The 26,799-nt window shown below is 43.8% G+C and overlaps 1 protein-coding gene across 1 annotated transcript in view; it reads right to left on the reverse strand.

The window, feature by feature from the left end:
- LOC115170753 (myosin phosphatase Rho-interacting protein-like) overlaps positions 1 to 21,006 on the reverse strand; it is a 27,294-nt gene extending 6,288 nt beyond the window's left edge. Inside the window, exons 1-8 of the mRNA XM_029727027.1 lie at positions 20,788 to 21,006; positions 19,403 to 19,490; positions 17,677 to 18,106; positions 6,603 to 6,744; positions 5,424 to 5,571; positions 2,187 to 2,306; positions 1,882 to 1,938; positions 1,727 to 1,795 (exon numbers count right to left, since the gene is read on the reverse strand). Coding sequence (XP_029582887.1) covers positions 1,727 to 1,795; positions 1,882 to 1,938; positions 2,187 to 2,306; positions 5,424 to 5,571; positions 6,603 to 6,744; positions 17,677 to 18,106; positions 19,403 to 19,490; positions 20,788 to 20,804 — 1,071 coding nt within the window. The 5' untranslated portion in view covers positions 20,805 to 21,006. The remainder of the gene's footprint in view (positions 1 to 1,726; positions 1,796 to 1,881; positions 1,939 to 2,186; positions 2,307 to 5,423; positions 5,572 to 6,602; positions 6,745 to 17,676; positions 18,107 to 19,402; positions 19,491 to 20,787) is intronic.
- Between the last annotated feature and the right edge of the window lie 5,793 nt (positions 21,007 to 26,799).

The raw sequence follows: 26,799 nt of genomic DNA on the forward strand, positions 1-26,799 counted from the left end.
TCTAAACAATGGGGGCACTTCAGGAGGCGAGTATAAGGCTTCTTCCAAAAATCATTTTTGATTTGTCCCAAAAATTCATTAGGCCTATCTGTACGTGCAGGCTACTGATTTCCTGTTCAGTTTGAAAGGGAGAGCATGCGAAAGATGCGAAGGAGGACCGGAGCTACATTTTATTAGCTTGCTACTGCTATCATTTATTTGAATAAAAACAATATGTTTCGTTGCCAATGATGAAGCTTTATCAGAGTTATTGACCTCACAATAAGCCATATTCAAGTAACTTACATAACTTAGGCTATGTGCTAAAAGTAGGCTAATTGGAGAAGGCCTAATTCATTTAAACAGCCAGTCTTTGGTTTGATGCTCATGTGGTGAGCTATAGTTTGTTAGTCGATTTAGACTCTCGATGGTGCAGCTGTAGAACTTTTTGAGGATCTGGGGACCCATGCCAAATATTTTCAGTCTCCTGAGGGGGAAAAGGTGTTGTCGTGCCCTCTTCACAACTGTCTTGGTTTGTTTGGACCATGACAGTTTGTTGGTGATGTGGACACCAAGGAACTTGAAATTCTCGACTCGCTCCACTACAGCGAGTGTCTGCGTTGCCAAGCGTTAAAATAGAAGTCAGTTCTATCTGTGACGCTGAACGCGGTGTAAGTCCTGCCTCTCCCATCTCCTCATTGGTTTATAGAAGCAGATACCCACGTGCCATCTCCTCATTGGTTATACCCACGTGGGTGATTGAAAGATGAACTAAGGTTGGTTGGTCATAATAATACACCTTATTATGAAAGTTAGATGCCAATCGCCATATAAAGTCCAAAGATTGTCATAAATGTTTCATGCTTTTTGACCTGTCCCCAAATTAATATAATTTGATCAGAGTTTGTTTTGATATTTAAACCTGCGTGTTCGTGATCGCGTTTGGTGTAGGGGGACAAAATCAATTGGCGCACGATGGTGCACGTTCGTGTCCGGTTTGCGCATGGTGTAAGGCTCAGGTCTGAGGCTCTGGTCTGTCTTAGACATGCTCTCTGCTATCGACTTTGTTTTAATTATTATTTTGTGTATAGCGGAGGGTCATTTATTTATAGAGGGTCACTTTTCTTCCAGATGAAAATGTAAGGGAGGGCTATCCATTTTCATTTCGGAGAGGTCCGATTTTCTCCAGCTATCCCTCATTATAAATAACGTACAGTCCCTAATTCTTCAAGTCTTACCCATAGTAACCAACCATTTGATCTCAATAAGTTTCATGGGGATATACATTTACACATTGAGTTATACAGTGTTGTCGCACAGTGTTGTTTTGAATGATGTACAGTGAGCAAATGTTTGAGCAGATGCTGTTAACAAACTGTAGCATAGCCTACATGTGCATTATGCCTAGTGGCGCGCTCTGTTGTATTTTGGCCACATGAGCGAAACATGCGGTGGTGTTTCTGTCTTACGGTAACGTTATACTATGCTATTATATTTGGTTCTGTTATGTAGAATACTGTGATCATTATGTGATCTTGCAGACATTGATTCAGCTTTGTCTAACTTTGATCTAACTTTGCCTGAGTAGCCTGTTCTCTACGCGTATACTTATGCGCAGAACGTGATCCACACAAATGCTGGCAGAAGCTTCAGGAAGCTCCAGATCTTTTATTCAGAGGACTAAAGATCCCAAAAATGTCAGATCCATAGGCACTACATTAAAATTAAAATAACTGTCCATCCATACCTCCTCAGCAACAGCATCTCTGTAGAACCTCAGGGTTTGGTCAGTCAGGACAAACCAGTGTTTCTTCCACTGCAAGATAGATAACGAATCAACAATTAAAGAATTGCAATTCACATGCACAAACACATACAGATACAAAGTTTATAAACACTAACCTGCCCTTTGTCAGTCAGTCTGGTCATCCAGCCCTTTTTGAAGTTGAGGAGGTCAGGCTGGGAAGGGGAAAATATTTATCATTTTTATTTTAAAATGTTTATAATAATGTACATCAGTTTAGCTAAATCAAGCTTACCCTATATTTGTAATATTAGACCAGTTTCCCAGACACAGATTAAATTTAGTCCTAGACTAAAAGGCGTACTCAATTGATAATCTCTTTGTCTGGGAAACCGGCCCATTATGTATTGGACACACCCAGGTCTAGTTTAAGAATGTAGAGTTCCCATGTGGACAGATTTACCGTTGCTGTGGTGGCCGTAGCTTCTGCTGCTCTCCGGTCCAAGGACTTGGAGCGGCGGTAGCAGGGCATGGTTGGTCTGGAGACATCCGGGGCCGAACGCTTCAGAGCAGATTCCAGGGCCTGCTCCAACCACAGGCAGAGAGGAGAGAACTACAGTTGAGCACATACCTACTTTTATTAAAAAAAAGAAATTTTCTTTTTTCAAGCAAACTTCCATTGTGTAATCAGGAGTTGCTTAATGTAGGGTGTGTGAAAACTCACTTTGGTGATGACATTTAATCTAGTAAGATGACGCCGACAGGCAGCTCTGCTTCTAGCTCCTAAGCAACTTTGATGGTAACAAGTTCTACCAACACGCTACCGAAGTTCTACCAACACATTGACTATAGTACTCGTGCTGGGAAAACACTCCACCACTGCAATTCTCTCTTCAAGGATGCCTACAAGGCCCTACCCCACCCTCCCTTCGGCAAATCAGATCACGGTTTCATTTTGCTTCTCCCTTCCTATAGGCAGAAACTCATACAGGAAGTACCCGTGCTAAGGTCTATTCAACGCTGGTCTGACCAATAAGAGTCCATGCTTCAAGATTGTTTTGATCACGCAGACTGGAATATGTTTCGGGTAGCCTCGGATAATAACATTGATGAGTTCATAAGGAAGTGTATAGGGGACGTTGTTCCTACTGTGACTATTAAAATCTACCCAAACCAGAAACTGTGGATAGATGGCAGCATCCGCGCTAAACTGAAAGCGCAAACCACCACATTTAACCATGGCAAGGTGACTGGGAATATGTTCGAACACAAACAGTGTAGTTATTCCCTCCGTAAGGCAATCAAACAGGCAAAACGTCAGTACAGAAACAAAGTGTAGTCGCAATTCAATGGCACGGACACGAGACATATGTGGCAGGGTCTACAGACAATCAAGGATTAGAAAGGGAAACCAGCCACATCGCAGACAAGCTAAACAGCCACAAGCACAGACAAGCTAAACACCTTCTTCACCCGCTTTGAGGACAATACAGTGCCATCGATGAGGCCCTCTCCCAAGGACTATGGGCTCTCCTTCTCTGGCCGACATGAGTAAGACATTTAAGCGTGTTAACCCTCGTAAGGCTGCCGGCCCAGACAGCATCCCTAGCCGTGTCCTCCGAGCATGCGCAGACCAGCTGTCTGGAGTATTTACGGACATTCAATCTCTCCCTATCCCAGTCTGCTGTCTCCACTTGCTTCAAGGTGTCCACAATTGTTCCTGTACCCAAGAAAGCAAAGGCAACTGAACTAAATGACTATCGTTTGTAGCACTCACTTTTGTCATCATGAAGTGCTTTGAGAGGGTAGTTAAGGACTATATCACCTCTACCTTACCTGACACCCTAGACCCACTTCAATTTTCTTACCTCAATAGATCCACAGACGATGCCATCGCCATTGCACTGTACACTGCCCTATCCCACCTGGACAAGAGGAATATCTATGTAAGAATGCTGGTCACTGACTACAGCTCAGCCTTCAACACCATGGTACCCTCCAAGCTCATCATCAAGCTCGGGGCCCTGGTCTGAACTCCGCTATGTGCAACTGGGTCCTGGACTTCCTGACAGGCCTTTACTGATCCTCAACACAGGGGCCCCACAAGGGTGCATACTCAGCCCCCTCCTGTACTCCCTGTTCACCCATGACTGCGTGGCCACACACGCCTACAACTCAATCATCAAGTTTGCAGACGACACAACCATAGTAGGCCTGATACCAACAATAATGAGACAGCCTACAGGGAGGAGGTGAGGGTCCTGGCGGAGTGGTGCCAGGAAAATAACCTCTCCCTCAACGTCAACAAAACGAAGGAGCTGATCGTGGACTTCAGGAAAAAGCAGAGGGAGCATGCCCCTATCCCCATTGATGGGACCACAGTGGAGAAGGTGGAACATACTGCTTTACTAATTTCATATGTATACACTGTATTCTATTCTATTGTATTTTAGTCAATGCCACTCTGACATTGCACGTCCTGTTATTTATACAGTTCTTAATTCCATTATTTAACTTTCAGATTTGTGCGTATTGTTAGATATTACTGCACTGTTGGAGCTAGGAACACAAGCAATAACATAAGCAATAACATCTGCTGAATATGTGTATGTGACCAATACAATTTGATTTTATTTGATTTCACTTCCTTAAATTTGATTCTAAATATTCAGAATCTTTCAGTGGGGTCTTTCTCTAACATATCATTAACATAATATCCAAAAAGTTAGATTTCGTAACCTAATACATCTGATAATAAGCACCGAGCTCTGTTGACAGAGCAGTGCAGCTTTTTCGCTGATGCTTTTTAGGATTTAACATTTTGTGATCGTCCCCTTCCAAGTTGTTTCCGCAAATATCAAATTAGCCTGACACGAGCTGAATTAAATGTAAAAGGCTATGAAGATAAAAAGCTTGCGGGAATGCTCAGTGCTCCGTTGACATTTCAAAGAGATCCGCTTTTTTTTGTGAGACGTCTTCGAAAAGAGTAGGAACTTCGCATTATGAAAAGTGTATACTAAAATATGAAAATGCTACCTGTCATATCTCAAAATAGATATCTATCTTACCTCTATATTGTTTTATGTCCTCCGGATTTGAGAAGCAAGATGACGAGTTCAATGGTAAACCTGTCAGGCAGCCTTAATTCTCGCACATCCTATGTGACGGATGCTATTTTTTGACAACTTTTTTTTCCTGTCCATTGATTTATTCACCCTAATTTTGACCATCCTACAAGTGTTAAAAGTCAAATAACTTTTGAACGGATTATGATAGAGACAAGAGGTTTGCGACATTGATTTTCTTAGAAGAGTATCTACACAATTGACATTATTTTACCCTTTGGCCAAAAATATGCAGTTGTGGTTGTCTTCCCTGTGGCTCAGTTGGTAGAGCATGGTGTTTGCAACGCCAGCATGGTGTGTGCAACACCAGGGTTGTGGGTTTGATTCCCACGGGGGGCCAGTACAAACAAAATGCATGAAATGTATGCATTCACTACTGTAAGTCGCTCTGGATAAGAGTGTCTGCTAAATTACTAAAATGTAAAATGATTGGACACTCTACTTAATGTCTCTGCAGCTTCTATCTCCACATATCTCACAATTCAGGCACTTGGTAGTCCAAAGCTAAATGAATGTGATCAATATACTGGTAGTTTATTGCTCTATAATCCGTTTTCCAAAAATGGTCATTGTACCTGTTTTTTGTTTATCTGCAGTCTGCTGTGTCGGGTCTGGCTTGTGGTGTTGGAGAATGATGAGGAAGAGGAAGTCGGCTCAGATGAAGAGCTGGTGTCCATGTTGTCAACGTGATCACCCTCTAACTGGTCTATGACCTGCGACCTCCTGATCCCAACAAACAAACACACAGAGTACACTTATCAATGCTTAACTCAGTTGACTTACAAAATGCAAAAGTACCCAAACACAGTCCCTTAAAATACACAAAGAGAACAACACATATCAATGCTGAACTTAAACGACTTACATAACGCAAAAGTACACAAACAGATTACTTAAAAAATTTACACTTTACATGTTTAGTACTGTAATTTCAGCATGGTAATAATAAGGAATGCAGAGGCAAAATAATAGGTAGAGACAACTTGTGATGATAGGAATGGATTTGGTAATGTAGGGGTGATGGCTGGAGCCCCATGTTGTGGTTGGCGGATGGTTTGGAAAGAGGCCAGCAGGCAGGAACGGGCAGTCCCAGCAGGGCTGAGTGACATGGTTGGTGGGGCTCCAGAGACCTAGAAGGACAGGGAAAACAACAAAGGAGTATGATTTGTGTTTAGAACGTATGAACATAAAAACAGAAGATACAAGTTTTGAGATGGTGAACACCACAGTTCATGTGGCAAAAAGAGACATGAGAGCATCAATTCTGCTCAGTCAGTCTGCTCTGTCAGTGATCAGCGACTTGAGAAGAATTTATGCTCTCAAACACCGCTGTGACTAAGAAGTCTGACCTGCGTTCCAAGACAAATAGCCTGTTGAGCTGGTCCCTGCCAGGGCTGTCTGCTCTACCCTGCACCAGACTCCCTGCCTGGGCCCCGAAGGCCCCCATCGTCTCCTTGTCATCCAGCCGTCTGGTCCTGTGCACATCAGCCAACCACACATACTTTGGTCTCCCCACACTGGGACCCCGGGGGTCGTCACCCTGGTCCTCAGCCCGGCCCTTGTCCACCTTCACCATGCCCCTGGTAGACTCACCCCTTAGCCAGCCGAAGGACGTGCTGGTGGCAGAGCATCTTGAGCCCATTGGGGACCTGCCAATCAGGACCTGAGGACAAGGGGAGGAGGAGGAAGAGCAACCAGAAGAGGAGGAAGAGACGGGAGAGGCCAAGGGACCGTTGATGGGGAGGAAGACAAACCTCAGGGGGTCCCTGGGAGAAACACTGGACAGAGACAAAGATGGCTGCCAGGAGTCTGTAGCTGGTATGTTCTTCTCTAGGGAGGAGCAACCACTCTCCACCTGAGACTTGGGTCCGGAAAATAGAAGGAATTGTTGGGCATCTGGGGAGGGAGTTCCAAGGAGAGGGAACAGGAGAAGAGGAAGGAAAAGGTTAATCTGCAATACAGATAAGTCAATGGGAATAACCAGTAAATTGTAGGTAGATTTGTGCATAAAGTGGGCCACCAACAGGAACGTGCGTGTGTGTATGTGTGTGTCTGTGTCTAGGTGTGTGAGTGTATAAACGCTGGTTTCACTCCGTCAGGAATAATCTGGCCCAAGCTGGGGCTTTGTGGCAACTTCAGTGCCTTCAGAAAGTATTCACACCCCTTGACTTTTTCCACATTTTGTTGAGTTACAGCCTTAATTTAAAATAGATTAAATTCATATTTTTTGTCATTGCTCTTTGTGGTGGGCCGGGCGCCTGCAAGCTAACTTCGGTTGTCAGTTGGACGGTGTTTCCTCCGACACATTGGTGCAGCTGGCTTTCGGGTTAAACAAGCAGTGTGTCAAGAAGCAGTGCGGCTTGGCGGGTCATGTTTCGGGGGATGCATGGATCTTGACCTTTGCCTCTCCCGAGTCCATTGTGGAGTTGCAGCGATGAGACAAGATCGTAATTACCAAACGGATATCATGAAATTGGGGAGAAAAAGGAAGTAAAAATATAAAAAACAATTATAAATAATATATATACAGTACCAGTCAAAAGTTTGTACACATGGGTTTTTCTTTATTTTTACAATTTTCTACATTGTAGAATAATAGTGAAGACATCAAACTATGAAATAACACATATGGAATCATGTAGTAACCAAAAAAAGTGTTATAAAATATATTTTACATTTGAGATTCTTCAAAATAGCCACCCTTGCCTTGATGACAGCTTTGCACACTCTCGGCATTCTCTCAACCAGGTTCACTTGGAATGCTTTTCCAACAGTCTTGAAGGAGGTCCCACGTATGCTGAGCACTTGTTGGCTGCTTTTCCTTCACTCTGCGGTACAACTCATCCCAAACAATTGGGTTGAGGTCAGGTGATTGTATAGGCCAGGTCATCTGATGCAGCACTCCGTCACTCTCCTTCTTGGTCAAATAGCCCTTACACATCCTGGAGGTGTGTTGGGTCTTTGTACTGTTGAAAACAAATGATAGTCTCACTAAGCACAAACCAGATGGGATGGCGTATCGCTGAAGAATGCAGTGGTAGCCATGCTTGCGTGCCTTGAATTCTAAATAAATCACAGACAGTGTCACCAACAAAGCACCCCAACACCATCACATCTCGTCCTCCATGCTTCACGGTGGGAACCACACATGCAGAGATCATCCGTTCACCTACTCTGTCTCACACAAAGACACAACGGTTGGAATCTAAAATCCCACATTTGGACTCATCAGGCCAAAAGACAGATTTCCACCGGTCTACTGTCCATTGCTCATGTTTTTGGCCCAAGCTAGTCTCTTCTTCTTATTGGTGTCCTTTAGTAGTGGTTTCTTTGCAGCAATTCGACCATGAAGGCGTGATTCATGCAGTCTTCTCTGAACATGTTTAAGATGTGTCTGTTACTTGAACTCCGTGAAGCATTTATTTGGGCTCCAATCTGAGGTGCAGCTAACTCTAATGAACTTACCCTCTGCAGCAGAGGTAACTCTGAGACTTCCTTTCCTGTGGCAGTCCTCATGAGAGTCAGTTTCATCATAGCCTTGATGGTTTTTGCGACTACACTTGAAGAAACTTTCAAAATTCTTGAAATGTTCTGTATTGACTGACCTTCATGTCTTAAAGTAATGTTGGACTGTCGTTTCGCTTTGCTTATTTGAGCTGTTCTTGCCATAATATGGACTTGTTTTTTTACCAAATAGGGCTATCTTCTGTATACCACCCCTATCTTGTCACAACACAACTGATTGGCTCAAACGCATTAAGAAGGGAAGAAATTCCACAAATGAACTTTTAACAAGTTATACAGTGCCTTGCAAAAGTATTCATTCCTTTTGGAGTTTTTCCTATTTTGTTGCATTACAACCTGTAATTTAAGTGGATTTGTATTTGTATTTCATGTAATGGACATACACAAAATAGTCCAGATTGGTGAAGTGAAATGAAAAGAATGACTTATTTCAAAAAATTCTAAAAAATAAAAATCGGAAAAGTGGTGCGTGCATATGTATTCACCCCTTTGCTATGAAGCTCCTAAATAAGATCTGGTGCAACCAATTACCTTCAGAAGTCACATAATTAGATAAAGTCCACCTGTGAGCAATCTAAGTGTCACATGATCTGTCACATGCTCTCAGTATATAAACACCTGTTCTGAAAGGTCCCAGTCTGCAACACCACTAAGCAAGCGGCACCACCAAGCAAGCGGCACCACCAAGCAAGCGGCACCATGAAGACCAAGGAGCTCTCCAAACAGGTCAGGGACAAAGTTGTGGAGAAGAACAGATAAGGGTTGGGTTATAAAAAATATCTGAAACTTTTAACATCCCAAGGATCCCACCGTTAGATCCATTATTATTCAAAAATTGAAAGAATACCACAACAAACCTGCCAAAAGAGGGCCGCCCAGCAAAACTCAAGGACCAGGCAAGGAGGGCATTAATCAGAGAGGCAACAAAGAGACCAAAGATAACCCTGAAGGTGCTGCAAAGCTCCACATCGGAGATTGGAGTATCTGTCCATAGGACCACTTTAAGCCATACACTCCACAGAGCTGGGCTTTATGGAAGAGTGGCCATTGCTTAACCTCTCTTGGGTAGGGGGCAGTATTTTCACGTCCGGATAAAAAACGTACGCAATTTAATCTGGTTATTACTCCTGCCCAGAAACTAGAATGTGCATATAATTGTTTGATTTGGATAGAAAACACCCTAAAGTTTCTAAAACTGTTTGAATGGTGTCTGTGAATATAACAGAACTCATATGGCAGGCCAAAACCTGAGAAGATTCTATACAGGAAGTGCCCTCTCTGACCATTTCTTGGCCTTCTATAGCCTCTTTATCAAAAACAGAGGATCTCTGCTGTAACGTGACATTTTCTAAGGCTCCCATAGGCTCTCAGAAGGCGCCAGAACGGGGAATGATGACTCTGCAGTCCCTGGCTGAAAAACAGTAGGGGTTTTGGAAAGTGGTCGATCTGAGAACAATGACACGGGCGCGCGTGTGCACGTGAAACCACCATTTTCTTCTTTCAGTCTTTGAACGAAAACAACGTCTCCCGGTCGGAATATTATCGTTATTTTACGAGAAAAATCGCATAAAAATGTATTTTAAACAGCATTTGACATGCTTCGAAGTACGGTAATGTAATATTTTGAAATTTTTTGTCACGACATGCGTCCGCGCGTCACCGTTCGGATAGGGATCTGAACGCACGGACAAAACAGAGGGTATTTAAACATAACTAAGGATTATTTTGAACCAAAACAACATTTGTGGTTGAAGTAGAAGTCCTGGGAGTGCATTCTGACGAAGAACAGCAAAGGTAATCACATTTTTCTTATAGTAATTCTGAGTTTAGTGAACGCCAAACTTGGTGGGTGTCAAATTAGCTAGCCCGTGATGGCGAGCTATCTACTCAGAATATTGCAAAATGTGCTTTTGCCGAAAAGCTATTTAAAAATCTGACACCGCGATTGCATAAAGGACTTTTGTATCTATAATTCTTAAAATAATTGTTATGTTTTTTTGTGAACGTTTATCGGGAGTAATTTAGTAAATTCACCGGAAGTTTGCGGTATGTTTGCTAGTTCTGGACATCACATGCTAATGTAAAAAGCTGGTTTTTGATAAATATGAACTTGATTGAACAAAACATGCATGTATTGTATAACATAATGTCCTAGGAGTGTCATCTGATGAAGATCATCAAAGGTTAGTGCTGCATTTAGCTGTGGTTTTGGTTTTTGTGACATTATATACTAGCTTGAAAAATGGGTGTGTGATTATTTCTGGCTGGGTACTCTCCTGACATAATCTAATGTTTTGCTTTCGTTGTAAAGCCTTTTTGAAATCGGACAATGTGGTTAGATTAACGAGAGTCTTGTCTTTAATGGTGTAAAATAGTCATATGTTTGAGGAATTGAAGTTATAGCATTTTTAAGGTTTTTGAATATCGCGCCACTCGATTCCGCTACCGAGAGAGGTTAAAGAAAAAAAAATAAGAAAACACATTTGGCGTTCGCCAAAAGGCATGTGGGAGACTCCCCAAACATATGGAAGAAGGTACTCTGGCTTTTTGGCCATCAAGGAAAATGCTATGTCTGGCACAAACCCAACACCTCCCATCCCCCCGAGAACACCATCCCCACAGTGAGCATGGTGGTGGCAGCATCATGCTGTGGGGATGTTTTTCATCGGCAGGGACTGGGAAACTGGCCAAAACTGAAGGAATGATAGATGGTGCTAAATACAGGGAAATTACTTTACCCCAGTCCTCAGCAGTCCAATCCCTGTACCTTTTGCAGAATATCAGTCTGTCCCTGATGTTTCTCCTGAAGAGAAGTGGCTTCTTTGCTGCCCTTCTTGATACCAGTCCATCCTCCAAAAGTCTTTGCCTCACTGTGTGTGCAGATGCACTCACACCTGCTTGCTGCCATTCCTGAGCAAGCTCTGTTCTGGTGGTGCCCCGATCCCGCAGCTGAATCAATTTTAGGAGATGGTCCTGGCGCTTGCTGGACTTTCTTGGGTGCCCTGAAGTCTTCTTCACAACAATTGAACCGCGCTCCATGAAGTTCTTGATTATCTGATAAATGGTTGATTTAGGTGCAATCTTACTGGCAACAATATTCTTGCCTGTGAACCCCTTTTTGTGCAAAGCAATGACGACGGCACGTGTTTCCTTGCAGGTAACCATGATTGACAGAGGAAGAACAATGATTCCAAGCAACACCCTCCTTTTGAAGCTTCCAGTCTGTGCAGTCGCACTTCGCTTCGCTCCACAGGTAATATTACACTTCTTTACATTACAACGGTTTGGTTTGTTTGATCTGAGCAATTTTTCTTAGCTATCAAAGATAATTGTGTAGATAAGAGTAATTAGAGTAATTATCAAGGCTAGCTATTTTTTCGTCCTCCTAACGTAGTCAACACTGCTAGCTGCTAGCTAGTCATCACTGCTAGCTAGCCAACCTCTACCGACTAGCAGCACTGTAGAAACTATTACATTACAACGGAACGACTTGATTAGTGTTAGTGTTAGTTAGCTAGCTACATAGTTGGCTTTGCCGTCTTTGTATCTAAGATAATTGTGTAGTTTAGAGTAATTATCGAGGCTAGCTAGCCAGCCGCGACGCGACGCCTTGTCCTGACTCCAGACTTAGTCAACACACCTAGTCATCAAACCCACTGCTAGCTAGTGGGTTTGCTAGCTAGCCAACCGTTACCGACTAGCAGCGCTGTAGATACTAATACATTACAACGGAACGATTTGACTAGTGCAGTGTTAGCTAGCTAGCTACATAGTTGTCTTTGTCATAGCTTGATAATTGTGTAGTTTAGTAATTATTGAGGTTAGCTAGCCAGCTATTTCCGTCCCCCGCGACGCCATTGTTCCATACCTAGCCAACTATTACCGACGAGCAGCATTGTAGAAACTAAATACATTACAAAGGAACGTCTTGATTAGTGTTATGTTAGCTAGCTACAAAGTTGCTTTGTATAATAGCCAACCTCTACCGACTAGCAGCACTGTAGAAACTATCACATTACAACGGAACGACTTGATCAGTGTAGAGTTAGGGTTAGTTAGCTAGCATTTTCGTCATTTTAGTCAATAAGATTTTCGCAACGTAAGCTTAACTTTCTGAACATTCGAGACGTGTAGTCCACTTGTCATTCCAATCTCCTTTGCATTAGCGTAGCCTCTTCTGTAGCTTGTCAACTATGTGTCTGTCTATCCCTGTTCTCTCCCCTCTGCACAGGCCATACAAACGCTTCACACCGCGTGGCCGCTGCCACTCTAACCTGGTGGTCCCAGCCCGCACGACCCACGTGGAGTTCCAGGTCTCCGGCAGCCTCTGGAACTGCCGGTCTGCGGCCAACAAGGCTGAGTTCATCTCAGCCTATGCCTACCCTCCAGTCCCTAGACTTCCTGGCGCTGACGGAAACATGGATTACCACAGAAAACACTGCTACTCCTACTACTCTCTCCTCCTCTGCCCACGTGTTCTCGCATACCCCTAGAGCATTCGAGCCAGCGGGGTGGTGGCACTGGAATCCTCATCTCTCCTAAGTGGACATTCTCTCTTTCTCCCCTGACCCATCTGTCTATCTCCTCATTTGAATTCCATACTGTCACAGTTACCAGCCCATTCAAGCTTAACATCCTTATCATTTATCGCCCTCCAGGTTCCCTTGGAGAGTTCATCAATGAGCTTGACGCCTTGATAAGTTCCTTTCTTGAGGATGGCTCACCTCTCACAGTTCTGGGTGACTTTAACCTCGACACGTCTACCTTTGACTCATTCCTCTCTGCCTCCTTCTTTCCACTCCTCTCCTCTTTTGACCTCACCCTCTCACCTTCCCCCCCTACTCACAAGGCAGGCAATACGCTTGACCTCATCTTTACTAGATGCTGTTCTTCCACTAATCTCATTGCAACTCCCCTCCAAGTCTCCGACCATTACCTTGTATCCTTTTCCCTCTCGCTCTCATCCAACACTTCTCACTCTGCCCCTACTCGGATGGTATTGCGCCGTCCCAACCTTCGCTCTCTCTCTCCCGCTACTCTCTCCTCTTCCATCCTATCATCTCTTCCCTCTGCTCAAACCTTCTCCAACCTATCTCCTGATTCTGCCTCCTCAACCCTCCTCTCCTCCCTTTCTGCATCCTTTGATTTTCTCTGTCCCCTATCCTCCAGGCCGGCTCGGTCCTCCCCTCCTGCTCCGTGGCTCGACGACTCGCTGCGAGCTCACAGAACAGGGCTCCGGGCAGCGAGCGGAAATGGAGGAAAACTCGCCTCCCTGCGGACCTGGCATCCTTTCACTCCCTCCTCTCTACATTTTCCTCTTCTGTCTCTGCTGCTAAAGCCACTTTCTACCACTCTAAATTCCAAGCATCTGCCTCTAACCCTAGGAAGCTCTTTGCTACCTTCTCAACCCTCCTGAATCCTCCTCCCCCTCCCCCCCTCCTCCCTCTCTGCGGATGACTTCGTCAACCATTTTGAAAAGAAGGTTGATGACATCCGATCCTCGTTTGCTAAGTCAAACGACACCGCTGGTCCTGCTCACACTGCCCTACCCTGTGCTTTGACCTCTTTCTCCCCCCTCTCTCCAGATGAAATCTCGCGTCTTGTGATGGCCGGCCGCCCAACAACCTGCCCACTTGACCCTATCCCCTCCTCTCTTCTCCAGACCATTTCCGGTGACCTTCTCCCCTACCTCACCTCGCTCATCAACTCATCCTTGACCGCTGGCTACGTCCCTTCCGTCTTCAAGAGAGCGAGAGTTGCACCCCTTCTGAAAAAACCTACACTCGATCCCTCCGATGTCAACAACTACAGACCAGTATCCCTTCTTTCTTTTCTCTCCAAAACTCTTGAACGTGCCGTCCTTGGCCAGCTCTCCTGCTATCTCTCTCAGAATGACCTTTTTGATCCTAATCAGTCAGGTTTCAAGACTGGGCATTCAACTGAGACTGCTCTTCTCTGTGTCACGGAGGCTCTCCGCACTGCTAAAGCTAACTCTCTCTCCTCTGCTCTCATCCTTCTAGACCTATCTGCTGCCTTTGATACTGTGAACCATCAGATCCTCCTCTCCACCCTCTCCGAGCTGGGCATCTCCGGCGCGGCCCACGCTTGGATTGCGTCCTACCTGACAGGTCGCTTCTACCAGGTGGCGTGGCGAGAATCTGTCTCCGCACCACGTGCTCTCACCACTGGTGTCCCCCAGGGCTCTGTTCTAGGCCCTTTCCTATTCTCGCTATACACCAAGTCACTTGGCACTGTCATATCCTCACATGGTCTCTCCTATCATTGCTACGCAGACGACACACAATTAATCTTCTCCTTTCCCCCTTCTGATAACCAGGTGGTGAATCGCATCTCTGCATGTCTGGCAGACATATCAGTGTGGATGACGGATCACCACCTCAAGCTGAACCTCGGCAAGACGGAGCTGCTCTTCCTCCCGGGGAAGGACTGCCCGTTCCATGATCTCACCATCACGGTTGACAACTCCCTTGTGTCCTCCTCCCAGAGTGCTAAGAACCTTGGCGTGACCCTGGACAACACCCTGTCGTTCTCCACTAACATCAAGGCAGTGACCCGATCCTGTAGGTTCATGCTCTACAACATTCGCAGAGTACGACCCTGCCTCACACAGGAAGCGGGGCAGGTCCTAGTCCAGGCACTTGTCATCTCCCGTCTGGATTACTGCAACTCGCTGTTGGCTGGGCTCCCTGCCTGTGCCTTTAAACCCCTACAACTCATCCAGAACGCCGCAGCCCGTCTGGTGTTCAACCTTCCCAAGTTCTCTCACGTCACCCCGCTCCTCCGCTCTCTCCACTGGCTTCCAGTTGAAGCTCGCATCCGCTACAAGTCCACGGTGCTTGCCTACGGAGCTGTGAGGGGAACGGCACCTCCGTACCTTCAGGCTCTGATCAGGCCCTACACCCAAACAAGGGCACTGCGTTCATCCACCTCTGGCCTGCTCGCCTCCCTACCTCTGAGGAAGCACAGTTCCCGCTCAGCCCAGTCAAAACTGTTCGCTGCTCTGGCACCCCAATGGTGGAACAAGCTCCCTCACGACGCCAGGACAGCGGAGTCAATCACCACCTTCCGGAGACACCTGAAACCCCACCTCTTTAAGGAATACCTGGGATAGGATAAAGTAATCCTTCTAACCCCCCCCCTAAAAGATTTAGATGCACTATTGTAAAGTGGTTGTTCCACTGGATATCATAAGGTGAATGCACCAATTTGTAAGTCGCTCTGGATAAGAGCGTCTGCTAAATGACTTAAATGTAAATGTAAATGTTAAATGTATCTGGTCAAACATAATTTTTTCCAAAAGTTTAGTAAGGGTTAGTAACAGGCTGATTGGTTGGCTATTTGAGCCAGTAAAGGGGCCTTACTATTCTTAGGTAGCGAAATGACTTTTGCTTCCCTTCAGGCCGGGGGGCACACACATTCTAGAGGCTTAAATTGAAAATATGACAAATAGGAGTGGCAATATCGTCCGCTATTATCCTCAGTAATTTTCCATCCAAGTTGTCAGACCCCGGTGGCTTGTCATTGTTGATATACAACAACAACAAAAATTCACCTCTTCCACACTAACTTTATGGAATTTAAAATTACAATGCTTGTCTTTCATAATTTGGTCAAATATACTTGGATGTGTAATGTCAGCATTTGTTGCTGGCATGTCATGCCTAAATTTGCTAATCTTGCCGATTTTAAAATAATCATTAAAGTAGTTGGCAATATCAGTTGGTTTTCTGATTAATGAGCCATCTGATTCAATGAATGATGGAGCTGAGTTTGCCTTTTTTCCCAGAATTTCATTTAAGGTATTCCAAAGCTTACAATCATTTTCTTAATGGGTGCATGCTTATTAGCATCTGGAATGAGCAATTTCATAAATGTGTCAAGTGCAGTGTCTGTTTTCTCCTCATTACACACCACTGACCAACAGATAGTCTTTACATCAATAACATAGGAATCACTATAAAACTTATTGTATGACACTATATTATACACTATATTAGGCCCAGCCTTTGGAACTTTGGTTTTCCTAGATATGGCTACTATATTGTAAATTGGCTTCCCTGTGGCTCAGTTGGTAGAGCATGGTGTTTGCAATGCCAGCATGGTGTGTGCAATGCCAGGGTTGTGGGTTCGATTCCCACGGGGGTCCAGTACAAAAAAAAAAAAAAAAAAAAAAAAAAAAAAAAATTGCATGAAATGAATTGAAATGTATGTATTCACTACTGTAAGTCGCTCTGGATAAGAGCGTCTGCTAAATGACTAAAATGTAAATATTGTGATTACTACATCCGATGGATCTGGATACTGCCTCTAAGTTCATTTCTGCAGCATTAGTAAAGATGTGATCAATACTGATTGATGATTTAATTCCTGTGCTATTTGTAGCTACCCTGGTAGGTTGACTGATAACCTGAAGCATTTTCTTGAGTCGGCAGCATAAAGTCATGTCCCTTACATATGTTAGATGTAGTTTTTCTTTTTCGAATCGAATGAGCTAGTATTGAGGCAAAAGAGTTGGGGCTGCCTTGGCAGGCGGACTAGTTACATTTTTCTTTGTTATGTGTTAATATGTTTGTCTTATTTTGTCACCCCTTCTCCAGAGACCTTCAGGGCTGGCTGCCTTTTGGAGGGGCCCTTTTGGTTATAGAGTAGCAGTCTTATGAATTCACGTGTGTGCTTTTGTATTCTAATAATCACAAAGTGTGTTATCATCTTTCAGAGTGTTTAATCTCCAGTGTGCCATCTTACAACAAGTGTGAATATACTTTATAAAAATGTGCATAATGTTCTCCTAGAAGAGTTTTACATGCAAGGCTTGAGTCTTTGAAACTTGGTGTTATTTCTTGCCCTGCTGCTAATTCATTGTGTGTGCCCTCTAAGCTGTAGTCCCAGACAGTTAGTCTGTTCAAGTTGTGGTGACCTGTCTTATGAATTGTATGTATTGCCTCTTATCTGTAATAAATCTTTCCACTTTGGTTAACTCTGTCGATTATTTGACATACCTGTGTATAACATGTCCCAAGAACATCCTCTCTTAACAAAAAGGTGGCGTAGCACAGTTTACATAAAGTTAACACAATACCATAAAGTAACAAAAATCACCTCACACACAACTCTCTCACATAAAACAGATGCACAAACAAAAACGCTCGCAGCACTCCATTGCATAGAAAAACAAGTATGAACACACATTAAAGCCACAAAAACCATAGAAGTTCGTCATTATTTATATGATCAGAGTGGGCCACCAATAAAGCAAACAATGGACCATGTGTTTGCTCTTACCTTCTCTGGAGATGGTTTGACTGAGCTGGTCGAGGGAAGCGCTGCCACTCATGGAGGGAGACAAAGAGCAGAGAGAGGAGGAGGTGCTGATGGATGGAGAACTGCGGCTGCTGGGGAGGGTTCTTCTCCCGCCTCCTATCCTCTGCTGTTGTTCCTCCCGGCACCGCCAGGACCGACCTGTCGGAGTCTTCTCCACCATGGCTTTGCAAGCACTGCCGTGTCGGCTAGTGCTACCGCCAACACTGTCGCTACTTTTGCTGCTAGCGCTTTTGCTGATGCTACAGCTAGGGCAACTGCTGTAGCTACCATTAGCGCTTCCAGCACTGCCGCTAGTAGCACTGCTGTTACTTTTAATGCTAACAGTATTTTTCCTGCTGATGCCCGGCTGGTCAACTCCACTGGTCACAGCCACCCTAGCTGGCCCGGGTTCCTGGAAGGAAGAGTGAGAGAGAAAAATAAATAAAGAAGTAAGAGAAGGAGAGAGAGAGATTGAAAGAATGAAAGGCAGACAGAGATTGAGTCAGAGCGAGAGAGAGAGAGATAATGTGAGCCACTCAGAAACAGACAAATAAGAGGGAGAAAAGGATGAGGAATGATGAGGATGCAGAAGTACATTTCAATAAAATCTGTGGAGACTCCAACTGCTACCACTGGACCACCAATGTAAACTGTTTCCCATCTGCCTTGACCACGTCCCTCGTCTCTTCCAATCACACACCTAATCCCCTATGTAGTCCAGTTAGCTCCTCTCCCTCATCTAGTTTAATGTCCCACGGAGCATCACCACATCCCCTGCGTGCGTCCCAAATGGCAACGTATGGACCCAGGTCAAAATGATTTCACTATATAGGGAATGGGGTGTCGTTTGGGACACGGCTGCTCCTCCGCCTCTCAATCCCATCAGCCTGGGAGGGGAGTGTCCTTTAATCCTGATCAGATCGCTGCAGCTAATTCTGTTAATGTGGCCATCTGACTGGGCCTTTAATCACACTTGTACACAGCCGGCTGACCAACAACGCTAAAAGTCCCTCCCCACATACACACACACACACACACACACACACACACATATATACACACACACACATGCACACACACACACACAAGTGTAAATCACACACTGTATACACACACAAGTCTGACTAAAGCTTAATTACACTAGAGCACAGGATGCCGTCAGACAGACGTTCTAGGAAGACGGAATGCCATTGGGAGATGTGCAAATCTTGAGAGCTGCAACCTCACCAAGTACACACACACACACACACACACACACACACACACACACACACACACACACACACACACACACACACACACACACACACACAATAATCAATCAGTAGGGCCCATCTATCTGTGGCTGCACCATTTATAAAGCAGGGTGAAATCAATTGGCTCCAGCCTGCTGCCAGGAAAGTCCTGACTCTGCTACTGATGCAGTCATAAACAAACTCTTTAGTTCACTCCAAATGTTTTTCCAACCTTTTCAGACCTCAAGTAGTCTGTCAAGATGAGTCTACATCCCACAACATCCGTTGTGTAGTTTCAGCTATATACACAAGTTGTATTGTGTATATAGAATTCCTCCCAGCATTGGACATACTGTACTAGACATCATCTCACCATGTTGTTGACAAAGCTATAGAGGTAGAACAATGAGGAAAAGAAGGCGGGTTTACAGTATCTGTGGTTGTGTCATGATGAGTCGGAAGACAGGGTCTACCTGGGATGTGGGTGTGTCCACTTTCCTCTTCTTCTTCTGTGTCAGTTTGTGGGTCTTGGGGTATACAACGAGGGCCTCCTGCCACCTGCTTGAGAAAAACACATAGTTATAAACATACACACACAAACAACATGGTATCAATTTAGATACATACACACAAAAAAACACACACAAAACAGACAGCACACACAACCAGCTGCATACAACAAGCCGGAATGTTGAGCATGGCTGATCTCCAATTGTTTGTTTCTTTGTATAGGCTAGTGCGTTTTCAGAGTCTAACAGTGAATTATATATATTATATAACAATGTGTAGTCAAGTTTATAGAGGTCAGCTTCAGTAGCTAACCAGTGGATTAGGCAGCAGCCTTTGGCAGGAGTGTAGTGTTGACTACCTTGGATTAAACTCTTGAGATCTAGATTGCTGACATAAACGCATAGGCTGTGTTTACACAGGCAGCACAATTCTGATCTTTTAACCAATTATTGGCATAAAAGCTGATCTGATTGGTAAAAAAAACAATTAGTGAATAAAAAGATCAGAATTGGGCTGCCAGTGTAATTGCAGATGTAGACTGGAGAGGAAACAGTTAGACATTACTGTTTCATGTGTAATGCTTTCAAATGTATTATTGTATACTTGAGGTGCACTTGATTCAGATTAAGCTTTATCGTGTGCAGGATGGGTGGAGTTTGCAATTTTGGGACTATTCCAATGGTTTGGGTCAGGATTGGAACAAACCTTTCAGCAACAGCCAGTTCTGATGTAAATCGATTCCATGGTAATGATAAAGAATTAAAAGGCCACTGAGGTCAAGAAGGCATTGCTGTCCTTACAAAATGGCTGCCATCCAGACTGGAATAGTATTACGTATAGAACTAAATTAGCCCTAAAGAGGATTAAGGCTTTAAATGAACATTTCATTAGTGGTAAAGAGGTTCACATCACATCAAACAACTTTCAGTCATATGTAGACGTTATTGTGAGAATTTTGTTTACTGTGAATTCCTTTTATGTGTTTGTTTTCTAAATAGATTATAGTTACTTAGAGTGATATGCCAGACATACTCCAGACAAGCAAACCTTAAGGTTTGAGTCACAGACTTTCAGAAGCTGCCGTCAAATAGTCTTTAGATAGACATAGTTTCAATGACATCCAGACTGTCCTGCTGATCACAATAAGAAAGTATCGCTCCTACAGTTCCAAAGTGTCCCATGCACATTTAACATTCAGAAATAAAAAGCATTATGTTGGACTATTATCATGACAAGAACTCTAAAGCTTTCAAACTAATTTAACTCATATCTACACAAATAGTGTCCAATTCCCTTTTCTAACCCTACAATATTTCCATGTCTACGTCGAAATATTCAGATTTCTTACTTCTGTTTCCTGGACATTGCCTGGTCTCAGAAAAGTGGTTATTCCAGAAGAGATGTCCACAATAATCCACACCAGGCACAATAGATCTCTATCTCAAATGAGGAATGACCAAGACCGAACAATCCTTAAATATCGGTAATGTCGAACAAAGAAATCCGAATTGAGATTACAAGAATTCACAAGTATGCCATTCAGTCAGTGTTTGGGATACAGAGCCACACACAAAAAGTCAGGTACTCAAAGTAGACACACCAATCATGCTGCACACAGACACACACCTTGTTGCACACGCATTCATACACACACAAACACATTAACACCCCCACTTTAATCCTGTTCAGACAGAGTTGACACACTACATTACAGTCTTACTGGATTAAGCATAGATTCCTTCAGATTTACAGCCTAATGACACTTAAAGTACAAGGAAACAAGGATGAGCAAGGAACAGGGAGACAGTGAGTGAGTGATGAAGGAGATGGGGAGCGAGAAAGAGAGATAGAGAGACTCAGGAAGAACAGACAAGAGGGAGAGAGGAAGGGTAAGAGGAACAGGGAGACAAGAGGGGGTTGGTTATATTTCCATTAAATATCTGTGTTAAAGGCTTTAACCCTTGCTAAACACTATAATCCAGAAAGCCCATCAGCATTGAACTTGAACTGAGGACCTGTATCTAGTCTAAGTCAGAGAGGCTTACTCACCGATGTGGCTAAAATTGGTAGAGCATAGCGCTTGCAACACTTCAGTCAGGATAGTGGATTAGATTCCCGCTAGCGCCACACATACGAAAATGTATACAAGCACTAATGTAAAACGCTTGGAATAAAGTGTCTGCTAAATTGGATATATAATATTGACTGGGTAAATGAGGAGTGAGAGGCACAGGAGGAACATTACAATTAGGATCTAAATCAAAACCCTTTTCCCCAAAAGCCACCACACTTGGCCACAGTTTCAAAGGCTCATTTGGGTAGCTGCAGTTTAAGACTTATTACACTAGAGGGAGCCATCAGCAGTGTGTGTGTATTTCCCTCTAATCCAATGATTGCCTACTTGGTGTCAACACAGATAAGGTGATCTGTGGCATAATACTGTGTCTGTGTTGTTTTTTCACCCTGCTCTGCTCTCACCAGGACATCCAAGGCGTAGCGAAGAGAGAAAAGAGAGGAGATGGATGGAGGAAGTGAGAACAGAGGGCAGATTCATTTCATATGCCAAAAAATAAGTGATTAACATTCACTAAAAAGTTATTTAATGTTATTTTCTTCTCCCAATCTTTATTTTAAAATTGTGTTATTATTCCAGTACCAAAAAGGGAAATAAAACATTTACTAAAGGAGCAGTGTGTGAGGTGGAAAGGTCATAAACTCAGCAACAACAAAAAAACGTCCTCTGACTGTCAACTGTGTTTATTTTCAGTAAACTTAACATGGTGTAAATATTGTATGAACATAACAAGATTCAACAACTGAGACATAAACTGAACAAGTTCCACAGACATGTGACTAACAGAAATATAATAATGTGTCCCTGAACAAAGGAGGGGTCAAAATCAAAAGTATCTGGTGTGGCCACCAGCTGGATTAAGTACTGCAGTGCATTTCCTCCTCATGGACTGCACCAGATTTGCCCGTTCTTACTGTGAGATGTTGCCCCACTCTTCCACAAAGGCACCTACAAGTTCCCGGACATTTCTGGGGGGAATGGCCCTAGCCCTCACCCTCCGATCCAACAGGTCCCAGACATACTCAATGGGATTGCGATCCGGGCTCTTCGCTGCCCATGGCAGAACACTGACATTCCTGTCTTGCAGGAAATCACTCACAGAACGAACAGTATGGCTGGTGGCATTGCCATGCTGGAGGGTCATGTCAGGGTGAGTCTGCAGGAAGGGTACCACATGAGGGAGGAGGATGTCTTCCCTGTAACACACAGCATTGAGATTGCCTGTAATGACAACAAGCTCAGTCCGATGATGCTGTGACACACCGCCCCAGACCATGACGGACCCTCCACCTCCAAATCGATCCCGCTCCAGAGTACAGGCCTCGGTGTAACGCTCATTCCTTCGACCATAAACGCGAATCCGACCCTCACCCCTGGTGAGACAAAACCGCGACTTGTTGGTGAAGAGCACTTTTTGCCAGTTCTGTCTGGTCCAGCGACGGTGGGTTTGTGACCATAGGCGACGTTGTTGCCGGTGATGTCTGGTGAGGTCCTTCCAAGCACAACCCCACTCACATTGACAGGGCTGTAGTGGAGCGGTTCAAAAACTTGTGTCCATATCACTAAGGATCTATCACGGTCCAAACACACCAACACAGTTGTGAAGAGGGCACAACAATGCATCTTCCCCCTCAGGAGGCTGAAAATATTTGGCTTGGGCCCTTAGATGCTCCAAACGTTCTACAGCTGCACTATTGAGAGCATCTTGACTGGCTGCATCACCGCTTGCTATGGCAACTGCTTGGCATCTGACCACAAGGCACTACAGAGGGTAGTTCGGACTTCCCAGTACATCACTGGGGCCAAGCTCCCTGCCACCCAGAGCCTCTATACCAGGCGGCGTCAGAGAAAGGTCCTAGAAATTATCAGACTCCAGCCACCCAAGTCATAGACTTCTCTCTGATATCGCACAGTAAGCAGTACCAATGCACCAAGTCTGAGACTAACAGGACCCTAAACAGCTTCTACCCCAAGCCATAAGACTGCGGAATAGTTAGTGAACTAGATAACCACATAGCAACCCAGACAATCTGCATTTACCATCTTTGCACTCACTTTTTTGACTCATCACATTCGCTACCACTACTGTTTACTATATGTCACTTTATTCCTAGTTATAGGTACAGTGCATTCGGAAAGAATTCAGACCCTTGACTTTTTCCCAAAAAAATTACGTTACAGCCTTATTCTAAAATGGATTCAATTGTTTTTTTCCCTCATCAATCTACAGACAATACCCCATAATGACAAAGCAAAAACTGTTTTTTAATATTTTGTTCAGGTCTCTCCAGAGATGCTCAATCGGGTTCAAGTCCAGGCTCTGGCTGGGCCACTCAAGGACATTCCGAAGCCACTCCTATGTTGTCTTGAATGTATGATTAGGGTTGTTGTCCTGTTGGAAGGTGAACCTTCGGCCCATTCTTGGGTCCTGAGCACTCTGGAGCAGGTTTTCATCAAGGGTCTCTCTGTCCTTCACTCTGTTCATCTTTCCCTTGATCCTGACTAGTCTCCCAGTCCCTGCCTCTGAAAAACATCCCCACAACATGATGCTGCCACCACCGTGCTTCACTGTAGGGATGGTGCCAGGTTTCCTCGAGACGTGACACTTGGCATTCAGGCTAAAGAGTTCAATCTTGGTTTCATCAGACCAGAGAATCTTGTTTTTCATGTTCTGAGAGTCCTTTAGGTGCCTTTTGGCAAACTCCAAGTGGGGCTGTCATGTGCCTTTTAATGAGGAGTGGCTTCTGTATGGCCACTGTACCATAAAGGCCTGATTGGTGGAGTCCTGCAGAGATGGCTGTCCTTCTGGAAGGTTCTTCCATCTCCACAGATGAACTCTGGAGCTCTGTACTTCGACCTCATGGCTTGGTTTTTGCTCTGACATGCATTGTCAACTGTGGGACCTTATATAGACAGGTGTGTGCCTTTCCAAATCATGTCCAATCAATTGAATTTAACACAGGTGAACTCCAATCAAGTTGTAGAAACATATCAAGGATAACCAATGGAAACAGGATGCACCTGAGCTCAATTTCGAGTCTCATAGCAAAGGTTCTGAATAAATACGGTTATTCAGGTTTTTTTGCAAAAATTTCTAAAAACCTGTTTTTGCTTTGTCATTATGGGGTATTGTATGTAGATTGTTGAGGGGAAAAAGTAATTTAATCCATTTTAAAATAAGGCTGTAACGTAACAAAATGTGGATAAAGGGAAGGGGTCTGAATACTTTCTGAATGAACTGTACATATCTACCTCAATTAACTTGTACCCCTGGTGCGGCACGTAGCCTAGTGGTTAGAGTGTTGGGCCAGTAACTGAAAGGATCAAATCTCTGAGCTGACAAGGTAAAAATCTGTCGTTCTGCCCCTGAAAAAGGCAGTTAACCCACTGTTCCTAGGCCGTCATTGTAAATAAGAATTTGTTCTTAACTGACTTAGCTAGTTAAATAAAGGCTAAATTAAAAAAAGAAAAACATCGGCGTGGTACCGGTACACCTTGTATATAGTCAAGTCATCATTACTCATTGTGTATCTGTTATTACTTTTATTATTATGTGTTTCACTTATCTATTATTTCTCTTTTCTTTCTCTCTGCATTGTTGAGAAGGGTCCGTAAGTGACCTGTAGTTTACGAAGTATGTGACGAATAAAATTTTATAAGTAATAAACAACAAAATGGTATACCACTAAATCAATAAATATGCATCTGAATGTGTTACACCCTGATCGGTTTCACCTGTCTTTGTGCTTGTCTCCACCCACCTCCAGGTGTCACCTATCTTCCCCATTATCCCCTGTGTCTTTATACCTGTGTTCTCTGTTTGTCTGCCAGTTCGTCTTGTCTTGTCAGGTCTTACCAGCGTGCTTTCCCATCTTCCTTCTTTCACAAGTTTCTGTTTCCTAGTTTCCCTGGTTCTGACCATTCTGTCAGCCTTGGTCGCGAGCCTGCCTGCCATTCTGTACTTGCCTGACTCTGACCCGATTCCGAACTTCTGCCTGCCCTGACCCCTAGCCTGCCTGCTGTTCTGTACCTTATTGACTCTGCCCTGGATTACGGACCTTTGCCTGCCCTTGACCTGTCTTGTGCCTGCCCCCTGTTTGGGTCAATAAACATCTGTGATTCTAGCTATCTGCATCTGGGTCTTATCCTGAGTTATGATAGAATGTCTTTAGAGATGGAGAGTGTCATTTGCATAGTTTGAGAGCTCTTGTCAAGAAGGATGTCTGGGGTTTGTTTTGTAGCTCTCCAAAACCCTTCTCCATATGCAAGGTTTTCATTCGCTCACATTTGGCTCCATGTGAACCAAAATTCTGACGCTGTGTTTTGATGTTTAGAAAAGTCAATAATCATCGCTTTCAAACTGGTTTCCGAAACGTATGCGCCTTATATTTCAAATAAAAAATATACACTTAGTAGAAAGAGGAGGAAGGGAAGCGCTACAAAGGTACACAATAGTAAATGTTGGTAGACAGAAGGTGCTCTTTGGTAAAAGGGTTGAGTTGGTCTTCAAAAAGAAAGGAGGACCAAGGCACTCTTCATATAATTGATTAAAATGTCTTTATTAGTATGGCATGTTCAATAGAAACAATGTTTTTAAAAAACCGACGCGTTTCGGCTGCATGGCCTTCATCAGGGTGTACAAAGAAATAATACAATGTTCTCTGTTTAACAGCTTTTCCAATTAACCCTAATTTGAAGGGGGAGTGGTTAAAATTGATTGGACACACCTAGTAAGCAATAGTATACACACTTTAAAGTGAAATGCTGTAGCTATGTTATCATAAAAATGTAACTCCAAACTAGAAGTATCAGAACACTTAGAAAGGTAGTTCTAACCTTAAAAAGGTCTGGGCGAAGTGTCAAGAATAAGAAAGCAATATATTCCACAGTACACTAGAACACAGCAAAACATGAACAACAAGAGTCTAAACATAGCTGAGGGCAATTGAGCAAAATATCCACTAGATGACAGCAAATGTACCCATCACAACCCTACAGGAAGGGTGAGAAATCCATATCTTCATTTAAACCCAGGTATTTAGTGGCCTGTAGTTTGTAAATCCAAAAACTTTCCATTTGGTTTAACTGTTTAAGACGGTCCCCTTTTCTAATATGCTTGCGCCGTAAAGCCTTTTTGAAATCTGACAACGCGGTTGGTTGGATTAACAAGAAGTTAAGCTTTTAAATGATGTATGACACTTGTATTTTCATGAATGTTTAATATTACGATTTTTATATTTTGAACTTCTCCTTGCAATTTCACCGGATGTTGTCGTAGGTGACCCG

This window comes from Salmo trutta, chromosome 32 (genome assembly GCF_901001165.1).
Source record: "Salmo trutta chromosome 32, fSalTru1.1, whole genome shotgun sequence".
Classification (NCBI taxonomy): Eukaryota; Metazoa; Chordata; class Actinopteri; order Salmoniformes; family Salmonidae; genus Salmo; species Salmo trutta.